The 23,168-nt window shown below is 46.3% G+C and overlaps 1 protein-coding gene across 1 annotated transcript; it reads right to left on the bottom strand.

Moving 5' to 3' along the window:
* Positions 1-1,086: 1,086 nt before the first annotated feature.
* Positions 1,087-23,144, bottom strand: DDX27 (DEAD-box helicase 27). Its single transcript, XM_049781324.1, has 21 exons — positions 23,044-23,144; positions 20,422-20,568; positions 19,105-19,164; positions 18,751-18,913; positions 16,642-16,685; positions 16,431-16,517; positions 15,628-15,733; positions 14,673-14,846; positions 14,261-14,411; positions 10,430-10,529; positions 10,164-10,305; positions 9,100-9,253; positions 8,627-8,708; positions 8,370-8,547; positions 6,282-6,388; positions 5,976-6,078; positions 4,782-4,876; positions 4,564-4,687; positions 2,283-2,370; positions 1,372-1,446; positions 1,087-1,241 (listed from the first exon to the last, which is right to left on the bottom strand). Exons 1-21 carry the CDS (start codon positions 23,134-23,136, stop codon positions 1,223-1,225), a joined length of 2,292 nt encoding a protein of 763 aa, XP_049637281.1. The 5' UTR covers positions 23,137-23,144; the 3' UTR covers positions 1,087-1,222.
* Between the last annotated feature and the right edge of the window lie 24 nt (positions 23,145-23,168).

Here is a 23,168-nt window from a genome sequence, read left to right as displayed (position 1 = left end):
TTGATATAAGGGGCCAGAGTGGTGATGCAGCGGTAAGGCTTTTGCCTTGCACGCATCTGACCTAGGACAGACCGCGGTTTTGATCCCCAGCATCCCATATGGTCCCCCAAGCCAGGAGTGCATAGCCAGGAGGAACCTGAGAGTTACCGAGTATAGTCCAAAAACAAAAATAATAAAAGGCCCTTGATATCAGACCTGAAACTATAAGCTATATAAAAGGAAATGTAGGCAAAACAATCCATGACAGAGACTAAAGGCATCTTCAAGGAGGAAACACAACTGTTCAAAAGTGGAAGCAGAGAAAAAAAAAAGGGATTACATCAATCTGAGAGGCTTCTGCACTTCAAAGAAAACAGCTACTAGGGTAAAAAGGTCATCCACGGATTGGGAGAAATAATTCACCCAACACCCAAAACCAAACTTCTTGACTTTGTTTTGATATCACACCTACCAGTGATCAGATAAACATGCAAATAAATCAATTTTGGGGCTTCTATCTGCACACCAGTCTGGAGTCAGTTAGCAAGAAGGAAGACTGGACTGTGACAGGAATGCTTAGGAAATATTTACATTCCCTACCACTTACAACTCTTTTTTCCCCCACCCTACCAACTGTCCAAGACCTCAAAAACTTGCTTAAGGGAATCTTGTTTCAGGAGAAACTTCCCATAATCTTGAACATTCCCTGCATTCCTTCCTTTCCCTAAATTGTCTTTACTGAATTAAGGAAAAAAAAATTTTTTTTTCCCTTAAACTAAGACTCTGGTCCAGAAAGATAGTACAATGGAATAGGGCTCTTGCTTTGCACACATGATCAATACCTTGTATTCCAGTATACCAGTGCAGAGCCAGAAGTTACCCCTGAGCAGCGCCAGGTGTGGCCCCCAAATTTAATTAAAAACAAAAAACTCAGAACTGTCCTTGACAGAAATGTATGCAGGTAGATGACCCCAATTCAGTCCCTGGCACAATATGCAATCCCCAAAGCACCTTCAAAGTCACCCCTAGCACCACTGCATGAGCCCAAACACCCCCACAACTTAAAAAATAAAAGGTAAGAATTTATACAATCTAAAAAAAAACCTCAACATTCTCATTATTTTCCTTTATTACACACAATGTTGCATAACACTTTACAAAAGGAGGTAAGTCTGAAGCAGGATGGCTTTCCACAGAAAAGTAATCTAAAGGCTGCCCCATGAACTTCTTCTGGGTACCACTGCTACTTCCTTCTCTTGTACCTATTAAGAAAATCAGTAGAGAAAGAACCAGATTTCAAGAATAGAAAGATACTAAGCTTTTTCCACCAAAAAATTTATTTTTCAATCCCAAACAGGTATAATTTTTAGCCCACCAATCTACAAGCATTACCTGGATTTAGATTTAAAGTTTCCTCCACGTCTCTGGTGAGACAAGCCCAGCTGCTTCCTTTCTTCAAAGGATGGACTGTGGGTGAGAGAAGAGGGGATACAAAAAAAAAAAAAAAAAGAAGAGGGAATACTGAAATGACTCACAGTGAACAAGCATTAAGGATGCCTCATTTTCAATGGCTGAGGTTCTAATTTTAGTTCTGCCACCTAGAAATTGGGTTTGTAGACATCAGGATCCCATGTTAAAATAAAGGAAGGGCAATAGATATTGCTCTTGCCTTGCATGAAGCTGACCCAGGTTTGATCACCAATATGCAGGCTATCAGTCCACTTAGCCCTGAATGCAAAGCTAAGAGTAAGCCCTGAGCATTACTGGGTGTAGAACACAAGAATGGAGAGTCCCTGAGAACATGAGTTCTACTTCCATGATTCACAGCCAGTCATAATGGAAGAGAACCACACAGTCCCAAGAGTAAACCAGGATATTTGCTTTGGGACTCAATCACTCCCTCAAGGAAAAGCTTTATCAATGAACTAAGTATGGACCATACATAACACATGACTCCTGTAAAGATATCCTTAACACCTCTCTCTTCTTGTGGAGTGGGAAAAATAGCAGATCCTAAAATTATATAAAGACTGGATGAAGAAAATTATTGAGTTCTCATTAAAATATCGATAAATTCAAGAATAACTTAAGGGTCCTGGGATATATAGCAAAAGTGGTTGTGTATATGCTTTTCATATATGTATATACCCCGAGTTCAATCCCTGGGACCACATGGTGGGTCCCAGCACCACCAACCCAGATGAACTGCTGGGCCACACTTGCCAGGCTGAGCACTGCAGTAAGTAGGTAAGTGAGGTGGAGCACCACAGAATATAGCTCCTTGGGAAAAGGAAAACACCTACCCAGCCCGATACTGTTTAAGGGCCTTCTTGCTTGTGTTGGTGAGTTCCTGGTCAAACACAGATTTCTTCCCCTGCTTTTGCTTCTTGGCTATTCACAAAAAAGATTATGTTAGTTACTTTGGCTCAAAATCCCAAATCCCTTGGTGCTTGTTTCAAGTTCAAAGGGTGCTCTGGCCTAATGATTTGACAAGATAAATAATGAGACATCAGAATCTGACAAAAATTTATGATAGTTGGAGGACCCAAATATGAAACAGGTCCATACATGTGATATGGCCTAACAACAATTTTCAGTTCTATCCACTGATTCAGACCTCCAAAAAGCAATTGCTCTGGGCTACAAAGTCAGAAGGGCCTTCCTGTCTTAGAGCCAAGCTCTCTACAATAATAACCACAGGATCACTTTGCCACTTGCAGCCAAAAGAACTTATCTATACTCCGGCCTGGAGAGATAGCACAGAGGTGTTTGCCTTGCAAGCAGCCGATCCAGGACCAAAGGTGGTTGGTTCGAATCCCGGTGTCCCATATGGTCCCGGACCCGTGCCTGCCAGAAGCTATTTCTGAGCAGACAGCCAGGAGTAACCCCTGAGCACTGCCAGGTGTGGCCCAAAAAAACAAAAAAACAAACAAAACAAAACAAAAAAAAAGAACTTATCTATACTCAATTAAACATACTTTTACTCAAAAAATACGGTCTTGGTGCAGGATAGGTGGTGCTAGAGGTAAGGCTAGCCTTGGCTGTGGTTCGATCCCCAGGGCATCCCATATGGTCCCCCAAAGCCAGGGGTGATTTCTGAGCACAAAGCCTAATAAATTAGCCCATCCCCCATTTTTCCTGTGTAACCTTATATGCTAGTAAGACCTGCCTGGTTCTAGGAGGGGTCGTTGGTGGGTAACAAAAGATTTTGCCTGAAGGGTAGGAGGGGGATTGATGATTTTGGAGGATGGATTGAGAGAGAAAGCAGCAGAAGGAGAGACAAGGTACAATGCAGGGCTGAAAAGGTTATCATAGGCCACACATGTTGTCCAGGACTGAATAAAGATGGTATCTCCAGGGGCTGGAGAGATAGCATGGAGGTAGAGCGTTTTGCCTTGCATGCAGCAGGACAGTAGTTCAAATCCCGGTATCCCATATGGTCCCCCGAGCCTGCCAGGAGCGATTTCTGAGCTTAGAGCCAGGAGTAACCCCTAAGCGCTGCGGGGTATGACCCAAAAACCAAAAAAAGAAAAAAAAAGGTATCTCCTGAAACCTGTCCGGATTTCCTCACTGCTACCCTGAAACCTCAAACCTTATGGCTGGAGGGGGTTGCAGATACGTGGCCTGGGCTGGAGGAGAAAGACCTCTCACCCGACAACTCTCCATCCACCTCCGTCCAGCCCCATCCAAGGGCTGTTATTCTACAGCCAGGAGTAATCTCAGAGTATTAAAAGGGTGGCCAAAAAAACCAAACAACCAAAAAAAAAAAAAAAAAAAAAGGTCTTGGTTAAGAGTGATAGTACAGGGCCCGGAGAGATAGCACAGCGGCGTTTGCCTTGCAAGCAGCCAATCCAGGACCAAAGGTGGTTGGTTCGAATCCCGGTGTCCCATATGGTCCCCCGTGCCTGCCAGGAGCTATTTCTGAGCATAGAGCCAGGAGTCACCCCTGAGCACCGCCGGGTGTGACCCAAAAACCAAAAAAAAAAAAAAAAAGAGTGATAGTACAGTGGGTAGGGTGCCTGTCTTCTTGCACATGGCCAACAGACTCAAACCCCCATGTATTTTATGGTCCCCTGAGCCCACCAAGAATGGTTTCTGAATGCTAGAGGAATATCCCCTGAGCACTGCTGCTGTGGCAAAAAAACAACCAACAACATAGTGGTTTAGGCCACAGAGAGCATAAGAAGAAAGGCATTTGCCATACATTTAGCAACCCTTACATTTGGCACAACATATGACCCCTTAAGCACTACTAGTCAGGAAGAGCTAAGCATCTGGGTGTGGCCCCAAAACCATCATCATAAACATCAGCTAATAAAACTGGATTTTGGGGTTGAAGATAGTAGTGGATAGAGGGCCTAACTTGTACATAACCATCTGGGTTCAATCCCCAGCATCTCATAGTCCCTTAGGCACTGCCAGGAATATTCGAGTACAGACAATGCCAGGAATAAGTCCTGAACATGACCAGGTGTAGCCAAAAAAGCTAGTGGAGAAAAACAGTGGGTTCTTAATCAACCCAGAGAATTTTTTCCCTATTTCTGTGGGAATTTCTCCCTATTTCTCCCTATGTGCCGGGCCTACCAGGACTTATAGCAGGCTGCTCCTCAGGCATTGCACGGGCTCGCTTGGCTCTGCGATTCCTCTTGGCCAACCGCTCAGCAAACATCTGTGCCTTGAGAATTTCAAACTGGGACCTTTCCTCTGCCTGGGAAGAAGGATAGCAGGTGAGCACAGTGTAGATCAGAAGCCCTATCCCATGTGGAGAAAGGAACCCAACTCTAAAGCCAACTCCAACTCACTGTCATCTCGCCCTTTTTCTTGGCATCCTTCATAAACTTCTTCCTTTTCTTCTTTCCTCTTAATGCCAAGTCAAACTCCTGCAGAGCCTTGGCAACTGGAAAAGAACAACAGATTTTAGGTTTAAAATGTATATATGCGGGGCTTGAGCGATAGCACAGTGGTAGGGCATTTATTTGCCTTGCATGTGGCTGACCTAGGACAGACCCCATTTTGATACCCGGCGTCACATATGGTCCCCTAAAGCCAGGGAGGATTTCTGAGCGCATAGCCAGAAGAAACCCCTTCGTGTCTGTCATTGGGTGTGAGCCAAAACAAACAACAAACAAAAATTTATCATGCATACATAAAATTTTAAATAAGAAATGCATATATTCACTTTGTTCTGGGGCCACACCAGGCAATGCTCAGGTTTACTTTGAGAAAAGAAAAAACTATCTATAGGGGCAAGAGTGATAGCTCAGTGGATATGGTGTGGCCCAGATTAAAATTATATATATACACCCAAGTTTTTTGGGGGGTACAATACCCAGAAATGCTCAAGAGTTACTCCTGACACTGTACTCAGGAATCACTCCTGGCAGATTCAGGAAATCTATAAGATGCTGGGGACTGAATGTGAATTGCCTTGTATGCTACAAACTCAGGACGGGCCCAAGTTCAATCCCTGGCATCCCATATGGTTCCCCTGAGCCTCCCAGGTGTAACTCCTGAGCGCCACAGGATGTGGCCCAAACACAAACAAACAAGCAAAAAGAAAAAAACAGAATTCTTTTACTTAGATTTTTAAGATTCATCCTTGCAAACCTACATCAAAACTTAAGTTATAGCTGAGTTAAAGAGTTCATTTTGTCACACTTTGTGCATTCACTCATTATCTGATGGGCATGACTGTTTCCATTCTGGCTACTGTGAAATACTCCAATGAACACTGAATCAGAAGTATTTGTGAAAGTCCATTTCAATACATTTGGGTCTAGATATGGGAAAAAAAACTGCTGGGTCCCAGGGTAATTCTATGTTTTTTTGGATCACACCTGGCAATGCTTAGGGATTCTCCTGGTGTTCCTTGGGGGACCATACGGGATGCCAAAGATCAAATCTGGATCGGCTACATGCAAGACAAACATACCACCTACTATACTACTGCTCAGGTCCCATCTATATTCAGTTTTTAAAAGATGTTCCAAACATACTTTTTTCCTTCTTTCTCTCTTCTTTGGTCTGAAACCAACTCCTCTCAGGTTCTTGGTTTGCTGTCTCCTTCCCCTTCTCCAGGAGCCTCTTGGCCGTGCTGATCTGTAGGCATAGCAAAAGGGATGCCTGCCATGACCCCTGACGACCCCTGAGCATAACTCAATAGGCTGAGCATGTGCTTCGTCTGTGGATGCCTGGGTTCAATCTGATCCCTCAAGCACCAATAGGAGTCAGAGTAGCCTACAAGCACCCAAATACCAGAAGCAAAAACTTAAAACCATTGCCAAAAGGCAGAAGATCCTCACCTGGGCCTCTGACTGCTGCATCTCCTTCTCCTCTGCCTCTAGCCGCAGGACAGAATACACATCTTTCTCCATATTTTCAATCTTGTCCCGGAACTTGAGGATGACATCTCAAGGAAAGAAAAAAAAAAAAAATATATATATATATATATATATATATATATACTTTTTGGTTTTTGGGCCACACCTGTTTGACACTCAGAGGTTACTCCTGGCTATGACCTCAGAAATCACTCCTGGCTTGGGGGGACCATATGGGACGCTGGGGGATTGAACTGCGGTCCGTCCTATGCTAGCCCTTGCAAGGCAGAGACACCTTACCTCTAGCGCCACCCTCCCGGCCCCAAGAAAAGATATTTTAAAAGCCTCTGCAGGGGCTAGAGAAATAGCACAGCGGTAGGGCATTTGCTTTGCAGGCAGCTGACCCAGGACAGATGGGTGGTTTGAATCCCAGCATCCCTTATGGTCTCCTATGCCTGCCATGAGCAACTTCTGGGCACAGAGCCAGGAGTAACCCAAGCTCTGCCAGGTGTGACCAAAAAAAAGAAAAAAGGCTCTGGATGCAGCCTAAGTGAGTAGGTACTCAGTCCAAACAAGGGCCTGGAGTGGATCTCTGGCAATCCGCTTTCAGAGGAGTGGGCATGGCCATAGTTTGAGTACTACCAGACCAGATTGAGAAGCACTGTAGTCCCAGATCCCCTGAATAGCATTACATGTGTCCCTAAATAAATGAACGAATAAGATGCTTCCAAGGCTAGAGCACATACATGCTCTGCATGTAGACTACCCCAACAATGCTGGAGAGATAGCATGGAAGTAGGATGTTTGCCTTGCATGCAGAAGGACGGTGGTTCAAATCCGGGCATCCCATATGGTCCCCCGAGTCTGCCAGAAGTGATTTCTAAGCATAGAGCCAGAAGTAACCTGAGTGCTGCAAGGTGTGACCCCAAGAAAGCCAAAAAAAAAAAAAACATAAAAGAAACAACATTCAGGGCTGGGCCAGAGAGATAGCACAGTGGTAGGGCATTTGCCTTGCACGCAACCAAACCAGGACTGATGGTGGTTCAAATCCTGGCATTCCACATGGTCCCCTAAGCCTGCCAAGAGCGATTTCTAAGCATAGAGCAAGAAGTAACCCAAGCGCTGCTGAGTGTGACCCAAAAACATAAAGTAGCCATTAAGCATCACTGGCTGTGGCAAAAACCTCAAGTTAAAAAAAATTTTTTAATTTAATTTAGGGGCTGCAAAGATAGTACAAGGGTTAAGGCACTGGCCTTGCATATAATCAATCCCTATTCAATCCTGGCACCACGTATGGTCTCCTGAGTACTATCAGGAGTCACCCCTGAGCACTGCCAGGTATTAGTCTGCCCTCAACTTGTTTTAAAGAAATGTGACAGCAGAGCTGTACACACTTGGCCCATTTTAAGTGCAGGTAACACATGGTGCCCAACACAATGGCAGGTGTGGCCCTAGGACTTCAATACACTGCTATGTTCACTGGAGTCCCCCAGAACCAAAGGGCCTGCAGTTCTGCCTTCCTGGGCAGAGCATTAACCATCCAGCCTGAGTATAGGCAGGTGTGGCTCCAGCCCTCTTAAATATGACCTGCAATATTCCAAATCTATATCAGAATGGATATTACAAGGTTAAAATAACAACAGTTCTAAGGCCTGGAGATAGCACAGTGGTAGGGCATTTGCCTTGCACACAGCCGATCCAGTACAGATGGTGATTCAAATCCCAGCACCCCATATGGTCCCCTGTGCCTACCAGGAGCGATTTCTGAGCATAGAGCCAGGAGTAACCCCTGAGCACTGCCAGGTGACCCAAAAACCAAAACCAAAAACAAACAAAAAACAGTTCCAGGGGCCAGAGCAGTGGCACAGGTTGGAAATACCTAAGCAAAATTGGAGCACATCTAAGAGATGGAAGGCCAACCCTGAGATGAATAAGGCTGTCCAGGGGACATTCAGCAGAGCTCACTGTGAGATGCTACCTCCTGCATGGTCCCAGCATGCAGGTTCAGACCCTAAGCCCTTGCCTTGTCCACCCCACCTGCCCTGAGCTGCCACAGCAACACCTATTCACCTTGGGGGAGTATTCGGGCCTTTACAGGGGCTTTTGCCGCCTTCACAATCTCCTTCAGCATCTTCCGCTCCTCTTCACCTACTAGAGATACTGAGCGCCCAGCCCTGCCAGCTCGTGCTGTTCGACCAACACGGTGAACATAATGCTTAATGGTGTTGGGCATTGTGAAGTTAATGACCTAGAAGAGCAAAGGTGAAAAGAGGTCAGCTCTGGAGTCCAGGAAATAGGAAGGACACAAAAAGCTAAGACATGCTCACCGTTTTGACTCCCTCGATGTCAAGTCCACGAGCTGCCACATCAGTGGCCACCAGGATGTCAATCTGTTCATCCTTAAAACGCCTGAATATGGGAATAAAGAGATGTTCACCCAGGCATGTACATGTAACAATTTCAGTAAAACAACAGTTCTGAGTGGATCTCAGACCACTCAGAGGGAGGTGTGGGATAAAGGTCATACCCAGCAGTGTTTGGGCTATTCCTGCTTCTGCACTCAGGAATCATTCCTGGCAGTACTCAGGACCATCTATGGTGCCATGAATCAAAGTTGGATCAGCCACATGCAAAGAAAGTGGCCTTAATCCCTATCCTATCTCTCTCTGGCCCCAGAATAAGTAGGTCACTGCCATGACTCAAGCATAGCCTGAGAGATCCTTCTCCCTCTGCTGAACAGACACAGTGCTTGAGTGCAGAGGGATGAGTGGGAGCTGTAAAAACCTTTCCCCAACCTCACCTGAGGGCCTCCAGCCGCTGTGTCTGTGACAAATTACCATGGAGTTCCCCCACCTGCAGCCCCATGAGTCCCAGAACAATGTGCATGCGGTGGGCCTGCTTCTTGGTCTGGGTGAAGAGCATCACGTGGTCTGTGAAGGTTCTCGTCAGCAGTGCTGGCAGGGAGGAGAGAATGAGTGTCTTCAAAAAATGGCTGCAGGGAAGGGGACAGATGCAGTCCTTGCCCCTGCAGAGCTAATTTCCCAGAACCAAGATAGAAAAGCCCTTTCCATAGTCCACAGTAACCAAAGCCATGAGACTGAAGGGTGGAGGGGGAGACAGAGCCAGGAAAGCCTCTCCCCCCCAAAAAAAAGGCATTCAAAAGAGGCTGGAAATTATCACTAAAACACCCATGATCCAAGACACCAAGATTCCAAAGCCAGGGATCTGGACCCAAATGTCTGATGACTCACTAGGGGAATGTTTAGTCTGAGTAGAAGCCACTGGTTGGTATTCAACAGGCCAGTAAGACACTGTCTGTCCACTTGAAAATGATCCTCTTTATGTATTGCCAAAGAACTACCCAGAAATGGGTGAATGCAAGTGGCCACCTAAGAGGTTGCTACAATTATTCAGGCAACAGACCAAGGACCAGAACTTCAGATTTAAAAAAAAAAAAAAAAAAAAAAAGGTTCATGGGGCCGGAGAGATAGCATGGAGGTAAGGCATTTGCCTTTCATGCAGAAGGACGGTGGTTCAAATCCCAGCATCCCATATGGTCCCTTGAGCCTGCCAGGGGCAATTTCTGAGCCTAGAGCCAGGAGTAACCCCTGAGCGCTGCCGGGTGTGACCCAAAAACAAAAAAAAAAAACAGGCAAACAAAAAAAAAGGTTCAGCAATACAGCAATGACTGAATGGAAGGACTAATGGACAATACAAGGAAAGGAAGGACAGACAAATTCAGGGCACACCACCAGCGGGATAAATTTAGACCATTACACTGGGCAGGGGAGAATGAAGAGAGGAGCTACGGAGGCACCAACAAAAAGCTTATGTCAAGAGATTCTATCCTGTCCTGGCTATCACCTGCCACAATGGCTTCCCGGTCCCCTTCCCGATTAGGTCGGATCCGGATAAACTCCTGCCTCAGGAAAGGGGCCACATCCGTATTGCTGTTCACAAATATCCGGACAGGATTCTTAAGGGAGACAGATGCCAGATCTTTCACCTGCATGGCACAAAGATGATTTGCTCAGCTGCAGGTCTGATTTCAAGCCAGAGCTGGCCCTCCAGTTTTGCCCAGGGTCATCCTCTGTACCTCAAGACCCTCCTCACAAACCACCACAACATACCTCATCTGTCATGGTAGCTGAGAACAGCATGGTCTGACGGTGGTGGGAACACATGCGGATGATTTCCTTCATTTGCTCCTCAAAGTACTCATCCAGCATCCTGAGAAGCAGGGAAGGGGCAGAATTAGGAGAAATGACCATATGACCTCACTCAAGTCCTAAGAAAGGGTGTCTGTGTTTGTTTTTGTATGTGTGTGTTTGAATGAGAGAAAGAGAGAAAGAATATGACCAAGCTCTTGAAAGACTTGAGAGATTAGAAATAGCATGAGCTCATTCCTGTCATAATTAGGGTATGCATATCTGTGTGTGTCTGTAACTGAAAGAGAGAAAAATGGTCATTTCAGTGAAAATGAGCTTATTTCCATGACCAATGAAAACAAACTCTGAGGTTTTGCCAACTGAACCACGTGAGACCTCATGACTTGATGAAGGTTTATCATTCTGGTGATAGTATGGGGCAGTAATTGCACTCAAAACACTAATACTCATAGTACTGTAAATTGTATTTTGGTAAGAAAAAAAAAACTTACAAAATGTCTGGTTTGGGCCAGAGCAAGCGGCGCGAGCTGTAGGGCGTCTGCCTTACATGTGCTAACCTAGGACAGACCACGGTTCGATCCGCCAGCATCCCATATGGTCACCCAACCAGGAGAGATTTCTGAGACCATAGCCAAGAGTATACCCTGATCGTCACCAGGTGTAGCTTCCCCCCCCCACAAAAAAATATATATATAAAGTCTGGTTTGAGAGATAGTACAAATGACTAAGGGCATCTGCCTTGCATAGTTAAACCCAAATTCAATCCCCAGTATCCCGTATGGCCCGCAGCACCGCCAGGAGTAAATTCTGGGCACCACTGGTGTCCCCATTTAAAATAAAAAAGTCTGACACATACTCAAATTGTTTTACTTTAAAATTTTTATTTCTGGGGCCCGGAGAGATAGCACAGCGGCGTTTGCCTTGCAAGCAGCCGATCCAGGTTGGTTCGAATCCCGGTGTCCCATATGGTCCCCCATGCCTGCCAGGAGCTATTTCTGAGCAGACAGCCAGGAGTAACCCCTGAGCAACGCTGGATAAGAACTGGGAGCTAGGGCCCGGAGAGATAGCACAGCGGTGTTTGCTTTGCAAGCAGCCGATCCAGGACCAAAGGTGGTTGGTTCAAATCCCGGTGTCCCATATGGTCCCCCGTGCCTGCCAGGAGCTATTTCTAAGCAGTCAGCCAGGAGTAACCCCTGAGCATCGCCGGGTATGGCCCAAAACCAAAAAAAAAAAAAAAAAAAAAAAGAAAAGAAAAGAAAAAAAAAAGAAAAGAAGGTTGATGGTTCGAATCCCAGCATCCCATACGGTCGGTCCCCTGAGCCTGCCAGGAGCAATTTCTGAGCAGAGAGCCAGGAGTAACACCTGAGCACTACCGAGTGTGACCCAAAAACAAAAAACAAAACAAAAAAAAAAAGGGTTGAGAATATGGGTATCCCCTCCCCCAACTTCTTGTTTATTCCACCTGAACGATCAGAACAGCCCACACCTGGAATGGGTAGGAGAGAAGTCTGCCTGGGAGAGTGAGGGGATAAGAGAGTGAGCCACATCACAAAGAATGAGGACAAGCAGTGCCGGCGGGGATGTGGAGAGAAATGAACTCTTATTCACTGCTAGTGGGAATGCTGTCTAGTCCAACCTTTATGGAAAGCGATATAGAGATTCCTCCAAAAGCTGGAAGTTGAGCTCCCATATGATCCAGCTATACCAAAATACATCCTAGGAACACAAAAATACAAAACAAAAATCCCTTCCTCACGCCTATATTCAATGCAAAGCTGTTTACAATAGACAGACTCCGGAAACTGCCTAGATGCCCCTCAATAGATGAATGGCTAAAGAAACTGTGGTACATATATACAATGGAATATTATGCAGCGGTCAGAAGAGATGAAATTTTCCTATACATGGATATATATGGAATCTATTATGCTGAGTGAAATAAGTCAGAGGGAAAGAGATAGACGCAGAATAGTCTCACTCATTTATGGGTTTTGAGAAAAATAAAAGATATTTGTGCGGGGCCGGAGAGGTGGCGCTAAAGGTAAGGTATCTTCTGCCTTAAAAGTGCTAGCCAAGGAAGGACCGAAGTTCGATCCCCCGGCGTCCCATATGGTCCCCCCCCAAGCCAGGGGCAATTTCTAAGTGCTTAGCCAGGAGTAACCCCTGAGCATCAAACGAGTGTAGCCCAAAAAACCAAAAAAAAAGACATTTGTGCAATGATTTTCAGAGACAAAAGAGAGGAGGACTGGAAGGTCCAGTTCATGACATGAAGCTCACCACAGAGAATGATGGGTGCAGTTAGAGAAATAATCACACTGAGAACCATCATAACAAAACGTGACTGAATGAGGGAAGTAGAAAGCCCGTCTAGAGCACAGGCCAGGGTGGGGTGGGGAGGAGGGACACTTGGGACATTGGTGATGGGAATGTTGCACTGGTGAAGGGTTTTTTTAATTAAAAAAAAAAAAATATATATATATATATATATATAAAACAAATAAAAAATTGTTTACATAAAACTAGCATGTGATCCAGCAAAAAAAAAAAAAAAAATTCTACCTTGCTTCACTATTTCTCTTTTTCTTGAAAAAAAATTTTTTTCTTTGCTTTTTGGGCCACACCCGGCGGTGCTCAGGGGTTACTCCTGGCTATCTGCTCAGAAATAGCTCCTGGCAGGCACAGGGGACCATATGGGACACTGGGATTCCAACCAACCACCTTAGGTCCTGGGTCGGCTGCTTGCAAGGCAAACACCACTGTGCTATCTCTCCGGCCCCTTGAAATATTTTTTAATGAGAGAAGGCAATGAACCCAAAATGCTTGTGCAATTCAATTAGCAATTAAAAAAATTAAAAAGAGAGAGAGTGAGCCAGAGAGGAGGTTGGTGGGCCCAGAGATATAGCACAGCGGCGTTTGCCTTGCAAGCAGCCGATCCAGGACCAAAGGTGGTTGGTTTGAATCCCGGTGTCCCATATGGTCCCCCGTGCCTGCCAGGAGCTATTTCTGAGCAGACAGCCAGGAGTAACCCCTGAGCACCGCTGGGTGTGGCCCAAAAACCAAAAAAAAAAAAAAAAAAAAAAAACCAAAAAAAGAGAGGAGGTTGGGAGATTATTAAACAGGAGCTGCCAGGGGGCTGTAACTCAGCAAGGAAGTACGGAGAAGTAGCGGAGAAAGAGATGAGAAAGACATGTCTTAGGAGTAGCAGAGAGCATAACAGGCAGATAGCCAGAGGAGAAGCAGCGAAGAGAGGCTGCTTGAAAGTTTAGCATAGGGGGCCAGAGTGATAGCACAGCAGTAGGGCGTGGTAGGGCATGCACATGACCAACCCCAGAGGAACCCAGGTTTGATTCCCGGCATCCCATGTGGGAGCCTGCCAGGAGTGATTTCCGAGCACAGAGCCAGTAGTAACCCCTGAGCACTGCCTGGTGTGACCCAAAAACTAAAAAAAAAAAGTTTAGCATAGAAACCATGTGAAGAAATGCATATGGCAGATAGGGCTGTAGAATAAAGCTGGTTAACTCCAAGAAACTCTGACTGCCTGTGAAATTATTTTGCCACTACAACATTCTTCAGACCCAGCATCGGAAGGGGTATAGGCACTGTTACAAGAAAGGCCTCACACCACAACACTAGGACTTTACTTTAGGCTTTATATTTTATATTAAAACAAAACCCTACCTCCTATACATTGATAGCAAAAGCAAGAGTCACGTAGACAAGTAACATGACAGGCTACTTGCTCTCTTAAGCGGAAGGTTGTTGGGATCTAAGATGCCCACCATTCAGGCTTACCGGTCAGCCTCATCCAGAATGAGCACCTCAATGCTGCTGAGATGGAAGGAGGGGCAGTTGTGGAGATGATCAATGAGACGACCCGGTGTGGCAATGAGGATGTCAGGCGCAGCCCGGAGAGCTGCTTCCTGAGACTTCACGTCCAGACCGCCTACAGAGATTAGAGCTGTGGTCATGCACATATGCAAAGGAATCCAGAGATGAAGACTGCCAAAACTCAGATCTGGCAGATTTTACAAAGTTGCAAGCCAGAGTCTTCACTTACCATCTACTTTGAAAACACACCGTTCTGTTTTCAAATGGATTCAACTACACAAGACCTTCTAATACTGTAAATTCTCAGGCAAGAGGCACATGTATTCTCAACTATGTCTGTCCTATGGGTGCTGCCAGTTTGCAACCAAACACTCACCCACAGCCAGACAAGTGGTAATGTTGCAGAACTGGGCCAGCTGCTTGGTGACGGAGTGCACCTGGATGCCAAGCTCCCGAGTGGGAACCAGCACAAGCACTCGGGTGACAGGAGCCTGACGGGGTTTGTAGATCAGACGCTCTAAGACGGGCAGGGCAAAGGCTGCAGTTTTACCTAAAGGAAAGAAGTCCCTTTAGGGTTTAGGCAAGCACCTGAACACAATGTGTCTGCACAAAAGGAAACAAAGCAACTGTCAATTAAGACTGTGGTGCCGGGGATGGAATGAAGCAAGAGCTTTGCCACTAAGTCAAACCTCTGAGCCCCTCATTTTATCCTCCCTCCAATATTTTCCCTATTTCTTCTGTTTCACTGTTGTTAGATGGCTGGCAGGAGTGGAGTGTAGAATTCACAAACAGGAAGTGCTCATAAACTTCTCAAAATGAGCACTGGGGTGGATGGATCCTCCAGTAGATCTACACCACCACCACCATCACACATACACACACACATCATTTATATATGGCCTACTCAGGCGCGTGTGTGCGCGCGCGCACACACACACACACACCATTTATATGTGGCCTGCTTAGGTTTGATGTCCAGCACCCCATATACTACCCTGAGCCCACCAGGAATGATCCCTGCGCACAGAGCCAAGAAAAAGCCACAAGCACAGCTGAGTGTGACCCCAAAACAAAACAATAAAACTCAGACCCTAGGGGCTGGAGCGGTGGTGCAAAGGGATAAGGCTTGCCTGCACTAGCCTAGGTTGGATCCCCCCAGAGTCCTATATAATCCCACAAGTCAGGATCGATTTCTGAGCGCATAGCCAGGAGTAACCCGAGTGCACAGGGTGTGGCCCAAAACCCAACGCCCGCTAAAAAAAAAAAAAAACCTCAGCCCCTAATGAACACAAGTCAGGCTCCTTCCCAATCCACAATACTATCCTTTTTACCTGTCCCAGTGGCTGCACAAGCACAGATGTCCTTCCCCAACAGGCCTACAGGAATACATGCCTTCTGGATGGGCGTGGGCTGCTTAAAGTTCATGTCAGTAATGGCCTGCAGAGTACATGGTTGGAGAGCAGGGGACAGGAGATTACCACACAAAACAAATAAGGTAAAAAAAAAAAAAAAGAAGGCAGGTTTCAAATCAGTGCTCACTAATCATTAATGTCACAAACACGAACTCAACTAACACCAGTGACAGGCACGTGCCAGGTACTAAGGATACAACAGGGGGAAATTCAAAACAGCTAAAATATCAAAAACATGAACTCTAGTAGAAGACACAGACCCAAACAAATATATGTCACATGGACATAAATGCAGTGTAGAGAAAACATTGGCTTCAAGGGAACAGGGCCATTTACAGTAGTGTTGGAGGAAAGATTTCATTAAACAAGGAGTACAGACTCAACACAAGTAGGAGCAAAGCAAATTTATCTGGAAGAATTTTCCACGGAAGAAAAACTAAACACAAAGGGCCTACAAAAGTTGTGCGACTAGACTAAGGGCCAGTGAAGTGGCTGGGTGGCCCAAGAAGAAAGTGCTACCATACAATAGAAGACAGGGCACTGAATGCCAAAACGAGACTTTGGGCTTTTATTCCATGAGAAACTGGGGCATTTGTTAAAGAGGAAATACACAATGGAGCTTTTGAGAAAGCAGGTTCCCTGGGAGTTGTGTGGTTGAAAAAAGCAAAAAGTCAAACTGAAGGCTGCAGATCTAGTTAAGGGGATTGTAATAATTCCATTACCTTCAGAAGAGGGCGGGAAAGGTTCATGTCCGAGAATGAGAGGTTTTCATCATACTGAGATGCATCTTCAAAGAATCCTCCTGCATCCTGCTCGAGAGAAATTCAGAGAGAGTGAAAATGCAGCACAAGACAACCAGAAAACAAAATTACCTTAAAATCTTTCCAGGTGGTGAAGATCAAGTTGCATTCTAGTTTCCAAGCCTATGCTCACCTGTCCTTTCTTCTTCCTCTTTTGCTCCTTGACTTTGAGGGTATCTATAGAGAAACATAAGCTGAGTGTCAAGGTCCATCATAATTGAGCACTAACTCTACTAGGCGTTGGCCTGAATACTTTCAATGGTCGGCAAGCCACAGCTCATGAGCCGCATGTGGCTCTTTACACTTTTTAATGTGGCTCTTCAGTGTGCCGGGCAGCCGCTCCAGGAGTCAGGACTCTGCTCCTTAGCACTGACAGAGGCTAGGAGCAGAGTTCTGATCCTGGAGCACCACCCAGCACACAAAAGAGCCACATTAAAAAGTGTAAAGATGGGGCCGGGCGGTGGCGCTGGAGGTAAGGTGCCTGCCTTGCCTGCGCTAGCCTAGGACGGACCGCGGTTCGATCCCCCGGCGTCCCATATGGTCCCCCAAGCCAGGAGCGACTTCTGAGCGCATAGCCAGGAGTAACCCCTGAGCGTCACCGGGTGTGGCCCCAAAAAAAAAACCAAAAAAAAAAAAAAAAATTAAAAAAAAAAAAAAAAGTGTAAAGATGGGGCAGGTGAGGTGGCGCTTAGAGGTAAGGTGTCTGTCTGCCTTGCAAGCGATAGCCAAGGAAGGACCACGGTTCGATCCCCCAGCGTCCCATATGGTCCCCCCAAGCCAGGGGCAATTTCTGAGCACTTAGCCAGGAATAACCCCTGAGCATCAAATGGGTGTGGCCAGAAAAAAAAAAGTGTGAAGAGCCCCATGCGGCTCGCCGACCACTGCTAGGTGATTCCCTCACTAACTCCACATCCCAATGTGAGGAATTTAGTCATTAAGCTTGATTCACAGATGACGACATTGTGCACCAATGCAAAAGAGCCATCCTTTGCATTCCATCATCTACAAAAGGTCAGACAGGAAACAAACTTTGCAAGTTCCCAAGGCCAGACTCCAGGGTTTAAGCCATAGCACAGCGGGTAAGGTGCTTGCTTTGCATGTGCCAGACCCAAGACCTGCCAGGAATGATCCCTGAGGAGGGATCCAGCAGTAAGCCCTGAGCACCAGAGTATGCTCTCCCACAACCTCCAAAACTAAAATATACTATACTCAATCCTGCAAGAAATATTTTTGTGGCCTGGAGAAATAGCACAGCGGCGTTTGCCTTGCAAGCAGCCGATCCAGGACGAAGGTGGTTAGTTCGAATCCCTGTGCCTGCCAGGAGAGGAGCTATTTCTGAGCAGACAGCCAGGAGTAACACCTGAGCACTGCCAGGTGTGGCACAAGAACCAAAAAAAAAAAAAAAAAAAAAAGAAATATTTTTGAAGTGCCAGTCACCATATAGCTGGACTTGTGAGGTGGAATGTGAAAGATCTATCATCCCAAATATCTTAGTTATGGGCCAGCATGATAGTACAGCAGGTAAAACATTTCCTTGCATGTAAATGACCTAAGTTTGATCCCCAACATCCCATATGGGCACATCCAGCACTGTCAGGAGTAATTCCTGAGTGCAGAGCCAGGAGTTACACCTGAGCATTGCAAGGTGTGATCCAACACCCCCCCCAATACAAAAATTAATATCTATCTGAGTCACAGAGGTGGCTGCATGTGTGTGGTTCTAGAGATGAGATAAAAGTGCAAGAATGCCAATTAAAAACCCCAAGCAAAGGGGCCGGAGAGATAGCATGGAGGTAAAGCGTTTGCATGCAGAAGGTCGGTTGTTCGAATCCCGGCATCCCATATGGTCCCCCGAGCCTGCCAGGAGCGATTTCTGAGCATAGAGCCAGGAGTAATTCCTGAGCGTGGCCGGGTGTGACCCAAAAAACCCCAAGAAAAAAAGAAACTTATACAGCTCCAGATTGCATAAATAAGCATAGCAAGAGTGCTTTGCAGGGCCAGAGAGATAGCATGGAGGTAAGGCATTTGCCTTGCATGCAGAAGGTCAGTGGTTCTTATCTCGGCATCCCATATGGCCCCCCGAGCCTGTCAGGAGCAATTTCTGAGCGTAGAGCCGGAGTAACCCCTGAGCGCTGCCGGATGTGACGACCCCCCCCCCCCAATAAAAAAGTGCTTTGCAGTAAAAGCAGACCTTTTCTAGTTTCCCATCCCCATTCTGACAGCACCAGAGTTTATAGTCTACCTGCTTTGGTAAGGATGTTCTCATCAGCCGATGAATAGTCAGTCTCAGAGTCTTCATTTTCTGAACCTTCCTCAGTTTTGCCTTCAAGATCTTTCTGCTCCTCCAATTCAGAGCCCTCCTTTGTTTCTTTCTCCTCTGACTTCCCTGACTTGGCTTCTTTATCCTGGAAAAAAAAATTTTTTTTAATTTTTACAATAAAGCAGGAAACAATAAATAACAAAAGCTCAAGAGACTGGCCAGAATGCTATGTGGAAAATTTGTGACTAATCACAAGCAACACAGAAGTCTTCCTAAAGCAACCATACCCAACTCAAACTCAAAGAGAAACCGTAGAATTTAGGGTAGCTGTCTCACCTCTGTTTTTCTTTTCTTTCGAACTTTATCAATCTTCTCATCCAATGTAGTGGCTGCCCTCTGCAAAATATAAAGGCATAAAAAGAAATTCATATGGCAAAGACTTATGAAAGAAGTGAATGAGGCCTCAGATGTTAATACAAAAAAGGCTTGTGACTTGGGGCCAGAGCAAGAGCAGAGCAGATAATCCATTTGCCTTGCACACGACCTACCAAGGTTCGATCCCAGGCATCCCATATGGTCCCTCAAGTATACCAAGAGTAGTTTCTGAGCAAAGTGAGGAATAACCCCTGAGTACCGCTGGATGTGGGCCAAAACTCAAAAACCAAACAAAACAAAAACATAGAAGGGGCCAGAGCAGTGGCACAAGCAGTAAGGCATTTGCCTTGCACACACTAACCTAGGATTGATCAGGACTGATCGCAGTTAGATCCCCCGGCATCCCATATGGTCCCCCAAGCCAGGAGCGATTTTTGAGCACATAGCCAGGAGTAAGCCCTAAGCATTACTGGGTGTGGCCCAAAAAGCGATGGATGGATGGGTGGATGGACAGAAGACAGATAAATATAGATATATATATTTAGATATAGATATATAGATATAGATATAGATATAGAAAGAATTGGGACCAAAAAACGCAATCAATCAATAAACAAAAGCTGTGTCTCTGAAGAGATTAATTTTATGCTGCTGTGACTTACATTTACAAATCATTCCTTGTACGTTTCAGACTTTAGTTTTAATCAAGTCTATGAGTTGTGAGGCCAGAGAGATAGCACAGCAGTAGGGAGTTTGACTTGCAAGCAGCCAACCCAGGATGAATGGTGGTTTGAATCCCGACACCCCATATGGTCCCCTGTGCCTGTCAGGAGGATTTCTGAGCTCAGAATCAGGAATAACCCCTGAGCATCGGCGGGTGTGGCCCAAAGGCAAAATAAAACAAACAAAAAGACTATGAGTTGATTATTTATAACCACCTATTTACATTTCATCAAAATTACATCATATGTTTCCAAAGATGTTATGGTATTCTAATGAGTATAAAACAATGGCAAAAGGCAGTGAGGAAGGCCTAAGAGATAGCACAGTGCACAGGACACTTGCCTTGCAGAGGTACCCCCGGTACACTCTCAGGCACTTGATATGGTCTCCCAAGTCTGCTAGGAATGAGCCAAATGCAGAACAAAGAGTATGCCCTGAACACTGCCAAGTGTGACCCAAAAGCAACAAAAAAGGGCAATGAGATCAATACCAGATCCTAACCTAGTGTTCAATAGTAACATCCCTAGCCCATAACTGCAACCACTGTCAACTTACCTTCTTCTTGAGTTGGCTCAAGACATCAGCCATGGCCCAGCTGCCATCATACATTCCCTCCTTCTCGGTGAAAATGAAGTCAGGATTGAAATCAGCACTTCGGTTCTTCTGTAAGGCTTTCTGCTTTCTGCCCAAAACAATAGGCCCCTGGAAGAGGGAGAAGCTGGATGATTCTAAGAGCGAAGTAAAAGAATATTAAAAATGAAAGAAAGAGGAACCCAAGAAGGTAAAAATCAACTATTTCTGAGCAGACAGCCAGGAGTAACCCCTGAGCAACGCCGGGTGTGGCCCAAAAAACAAAAACAAACAAAAAAAAATTGCGACCAAAGGGCCCAGAAAGATAGCACAGTGGTAGGGCATTTGCCTTGCATACAGCCAAGCCAGAATGGATGGTGGCTCTGACCAGGACATTCCATATGGTCCCCCATGCCTGCCAGGAGCAATTTCTGAGCACAAAGTGCCACCAGGTGTGACCCAAAAACAAAACAAAACAAAAATTGGGGGCCAAAGTCCAGCAGTTAAGCCTTGCACAGGGTTGGCCCAGGTTCAAATCCCCGCATCCCATATGGTCTCCTCAAGCCTCACTAGTAGTGATCCCTGAGCAAGAGCCAGAAATAAGCCCCAAGCACTACTGGGTGTGGCCCCATCAAAAAAAGTATGTAGGAAACACAATAAACTTCATTACAATGAATATGAAATTCAATAAAAAAATTAAAGGCCCCTCCGCTTTTCGTTTTTTGATTCCATACAAAGAGATACTCAGAGATTACTTCTGGCTCTGCACTCAGGAAGCACACCTGAGTTCAGGGAACTCATATGGGATGCCAAGGATTGAACACCACTGCATACAAGTCCCACTATCTACCCTGGCTCCAAAGAACAATTCTTTCTGAACACACAGAGAACAACTGAGAAAACTGATATTAAACGCCTTTATGAAGGCCGGAAAGATAACATAATAGGGCATTTGCCTTGCACGCAGAAGATCCAGGATGGATGGATGGTGGTTCGATGCCTGACATACTATTTGGTTCCCTTAGCCATCCAGAAGCAATTTCTGAGTTCAGAGCCAGGAGTAGCCCCTGAAAGCCCCTGTGTGTGTGACCCAAAAACAAACAAAAATAAATAAAACCTTTATGCAAATTTTCAATAAGGAAATCACAATGACTCAGATTGTCTCTCATAATATGAAACACCAAAAACAAAAAATAACTTTAAAATCTTTTGTATTTGGGGGCTGGAGAGATAGCATAGAGGTAAAAGAAAAACAAGGGGCAGGAGCGGTGGTACTGAGCAGAAAGGCATCTGCCTGCACACGCTAGCCTAGAATGGACTGTAGTTTGATCCCCCTGCGTCCCATATGCCCAAACCAAGAGCGATTTCTGAGTGCATAGCCAGAAATAAGGCCTGAGCGTCACTAGGTGTGGCCCAAAAACACAAAAACAACAACAAAACCAATAAGTAGAGGCCTTGAGAGAGTCAAGGAAAACTGAGTTCAAAACCCAGCAACAGACAACTGCAGAGGTTAGAGACAGTACAAGAGGTGAGGGACTTGCCCTGGCACTATATATGGTCTCCAAACACCACCAGGAGTCACTCCTAAGCACAGAGCCAGGAGTAACCTGAGCACTAATCTGGGCACTGCCCATTGTGGCCCCAAGACAGACACAGACAGACAGACAGACAGACACACACACACACACACACACACACAGAGTGTAGGTGGCACACACACACAGACACACCCAAGGCAGACACACACACACAAACCAGGAAAACACTCAGAGAACACACACATACACACCCAAGACAGACACACCCACACAAACAAGGAGACACTCAGAGAACACACACACAGAGTGTAGGTGGCACAGACACACACACAAACCCCAGACAGACACACACAAACCAGGAGACTCAAGAGAACACACACACACACACACACAAAACCGAGACTCAAAGAACACACACACAGAGTGTAGGTGGCACACACACACTCTCTCTCAGCACATCTCTCCTCTCCTCTCTTCTCCGCCCCTCCCACTCCCCCCTCTCATATAGAGGACCAGGAGAGACTGAGAGAAAGGATCCCCAAAAAAAGACAGAAAAAAGGATGGGGCCGAAGAGATAACATGGAGGTAGTGTGTTTGCCTTGCAAGCAAAAGGACGGTGGTTCGAATCCCGGCAGCCCATAGGGTCCCCCGTGCCTGCCAGGGGCGATTTCTGAGCACAGAGCCAGGAGGAACCCCTGAGCGCTGCCGGGTGGGACCCAAAAACCAGAAAGAAAGCAAAGAAACGGATAGAGTCGAGAAAGGCAGGAGGAGGACAGGGAGGCTGCAACGTGGGTGTCCAGACATTGGGGTTCGGGGTGGGGGGACAGGCAGGGCCAAAGGGTCTATCTCAGGGTGTCCCGGCAGAGGCAGGGGCAGCGCCCGGCGGGCTGCAGCAAGCAGAGTCCAGGGCCAACCTCAGGGCGCCTGGCAGGTTGCTGACCTGAGACGGGGCAGCGGGAGGGGACTTGGGGCAACACGCGGTGCTCGCTGCAAATGGAGAGGGGCCAGGCGCCGGCCGAGGGCCTCGGGACCCGTCAGGCGGTCATGGCCAAGAGAGATCGAACCCTACCTCCTCCTCCTCGTCGCCCGAGTCTGACTCGGGTTCCACCGGCACCTCGTCATCCTCGCCGATGGTCGGGACCAAGCCCAGCGCTTCCACCATGTTGTCGCGGCAGGCTTTACCGGAAATGACGT

This window comes from Suncus etruscus, chromosome 9, assembly GCF_024139225.1.
Source record: "Suncus etruscus isolate mSunEtr1 chromosome 9, mSunEtr1.pri.cur, whole genome shotgun sequence".
NCBI lineage: Eukaryota > Metazoa > Chordata > Mammalia > Eulipotyphla > Soricidae > Suncus > Suncus etruscus.
The sequence above is the reverse complement of the archived record's forward strand: the minus strand, read 5'-3'. Positions and strand labels throughout refer to the sequence as shown.